At 28.8% G+C, this 2889-nt stretch overlaps 1 protein-coding gene across 2 annotated transcripts in view; it reads left to right on the top strand.

The window, feature by feature from the left end:
- The window catches only part of LOC107725125 (gametogenetin-binding protein 2-like), a 23927-nt gene that overhangs the window by 8118 nt on the left and 12920 nt on the right, over positions 1–2889 (top strand). The window contains exons 2-3 of one of the 2 annotated variants that reach the window (XM_016534282.1): positions 1737–1847; positions 2152–2232. In XM_016534282.1, coding sequence (XP_016389768.1) covers positions 1755–1847; positions 2152–2232 — 174 coding nt within the window. In that variant the 5' untranslated portion in view covers positions 1737–1754. Of the gene's footprint in view, positions 1–1733; positions 1848–2151; positions 2233–2889 lie in introns of both variants that reach the window. The other variant, XM_016534280.1, reaches the window with a different exon arrangement.

Here is a 2889-nt window from a genome sequence, read left to right as displayed (position 1 = left end):
TGACAGTAATCAGTGTTGAGTACTACTGTAAGGTTTACCCTGCCTGGTTTACATGTTTGAAAATGATTAACAGTTGAAAACATTAGAAATTTAGAAAAGTAATCAAAAAGTAATCAAAAGTAATCAGTTGCATTACTTTAATAAAGTAATTGAAAAAGTTACACTACTATTACATTTTAAGTAGGGTAACTTGTAATCTGTAACCTATTACATTTCCAAAGTAACCTTCCCAACACTGTATATATATATATGTGTGTGTATGGCGGTAATACCGCATACCGCGCTATTGAGCCACTCAAAATTACCGCAAGGGAAATTCCCTCACCGCAACAGCCCTATGTGTAAGCTAATAATCCTTAGCAAAGCTACAAAGGCTGCTGGGAAACCAGTGTTTGCGTTTTTGAAATGGACAAATATTGATTAATCTGGGTGAGAAAAGCAGCCATGTGAAAATCTAAATAGTATATTAATTGTATTATTATTTTAATTATTAGAAATATGTTGCTATTGTACTGTAAAAAAACATTTAATAATGCCCTATGTGTAAGCTAATAATCCTTAGCAAAGCTACAAAGGCTGCTGGGAAACCAGTGTTTGCGTTTTTGAAATGGACAAATATTGATTAATCTGGGTGAGAAAAGCAGCCATGTGAAAATCTAAATAGTATATTAATTGTATTATTATTTTAATTATTAGAAATATGTTGCTATTGTACTGTAAAAAAACAAGCATTTAATAATTTAATGTTGTTATTATTATTTAAATATTAAATATTAAACTGAAATATTACTATTGCGATAAGACTATTGTACTATAAAAAAGAGAAGTATTTAATAATAATAATATCTTAATTTGATAATTTGTATAAAAATTAAATAAAGAAATATTACTGTTACAATAATACTATGGTACTGTAAAAAGCAAGTATTTAATAATGATAATAATAATAAAAGTTATTTTAATGGTAGTATTATTTAAATTATGGAAATTAATCAAATAAATTAGTTGCAATAATAGTATTGTACTGAAAACAAGTATTTAGTTATTATTATTGTCATTATTGTCATGAGAACAAAAGTAAAATTACAATATTGATATTTATGGTAGGGCTGCATGATTATGACAAAAATCATAATTGTCGATTATTCTCTTGAAATTGTAATTGCGATCCTTACGATTATCACAATTTACATTGAATGATGTTTAATACCATTGTTTAATGCAACTGCATGCCTTATTTTCATATGAAAATAAACAAGCTGAAAACACTCTAACTGAAAAACTTTTAGTGCTTTTCTATAGTATTAAGCTTCAAATGTCAAATATACATCGGATTGGTTTGTTCTTTAAATTATAAAAAAAAATATATATATGAATGGTATTATAATGTTATACTAAAATTAAAATAATGGGAAAACCCCTTAAGATAACATGTAGAAAGAAAAAAATGCATCTTAAGCACGCAGAATAACATAAGTGGACTTTGAATGATTAATTGCCGCTTTGAACGATTACGTAATTGTGGCATCCATAATTGTAATCGCGATTAATTGTGCAGCACTAATTTATGGGATGCCCTTTGCTTTTGAATGTTCGAAATCTAAAATTCATGTGGGTCATACTTTTCACTTCAGAAAATATGAAAGTCCATATAAATACGTAAATTACATTGAAAAGTGGTCTGAATTGAAACTCATAGTGGAGGTGATATTGCGGTTGTGTCCACACACTAGCAGGCAGATCTGGGCAAAGACATGGCGCGTCTGGTGGCTGTCTGCAGAGACGGGGAAGAGGACTATCTGTTTCTTGCACGTCAGATTCCCTTGTACATCGATGACTCGCTCACGGTAAGATCATTTATTGATTGCACTTTGCATTTTACCATCTTTAAAGCCAACGTGAAATTAACATAAAACCTATTTACTTTAAAAAAAATATGGTCTTATTGTGTGTGTGTGTGATTGATCTGTCAATTTGGGTATTTTAGCAGCCAATACCATTAAACCGGTTAGAAGTTTGTCTTGGCAGGCACTTTTGTATTAAGCAGTTATGTTCCCCTATACATGCATTACTGAAAGCAAACTGATTTCACGGTATTATATAGGAAGAAGCACTGCGTTATTTTGATGATATATACACATTTTTATGTAGATGGTGATGGAGTTTCCTGACAGTATTCTGGACTTTGACAGCTGTCAGATGAACAGTTCACAAATGAAGCAGTTTATTGAGGTAAACTATGACATTTTCTCATTTTCACTGTTGGCAATGAATCTCATGAAACCTGTTAAGAGTCATATTTCACCTAAAAAGTATTTAATATTAAAGAGTTATTTAAATCTGTAACATAAAAAAATTACTATTCACGACAATTAATTAGAATACCCTCTAATTCTCATTACAGTTATGCAAAAAAAAAAAGCATTTTCCATACTCTACATTAACAGTGGTAGTATTTATTGTACTGCCTTTAATTTATGTTAATTTTAGTGCTGGGCAAGGATTAATCGCATCCAAAATAAAAGTTTGTGTACATAATATATGTGTGTGTACTGTATATATTTATTATGTATATATAAATACACACCCATGCATGTATATATTTAAGAAAAATGTTATGTTTATATATTAAATATATTTATATGTACTGTATGTGTGTGTCTTTATATATACACAATAAATATACACAGCACACACACATATATTATATAAACAAACTTTTATTTTGGATGCCCAGCAATAGTTAATTTTAATAAAAATACTATAATTAAGGTATGTCACGATCATGAATGTTGGGCTGTCAAATAATTGTCACAAATAATCGCTATTAAAAATGTAAAAATGTCATTGTTATTAATCTTTTAACTTATATATATATATATATATATA

The sequence above is a fragment of the Sinocyclocheilus rhinocerous genome, unplaced genomic scaffold (assembly GCF_001515625.1).
Source record: "Sinocyclocheilus rhinocerous isolate Xijiao unplaced genomic scaffold, SAMN03320098_v1.1 scaffold1295, whole genome shotgun sequence".
Taxonomy (NCBI): Eukaryota; Metazoa; Chordata; class Actinopteri; order Cypriniformes; family Cyprinidae; genus Sinocyclocheilus; species Sinocyclocheilus rhinocerous.
This window is presented reverse-complemented; position numbering and strand designations above follow the sequence as displayed.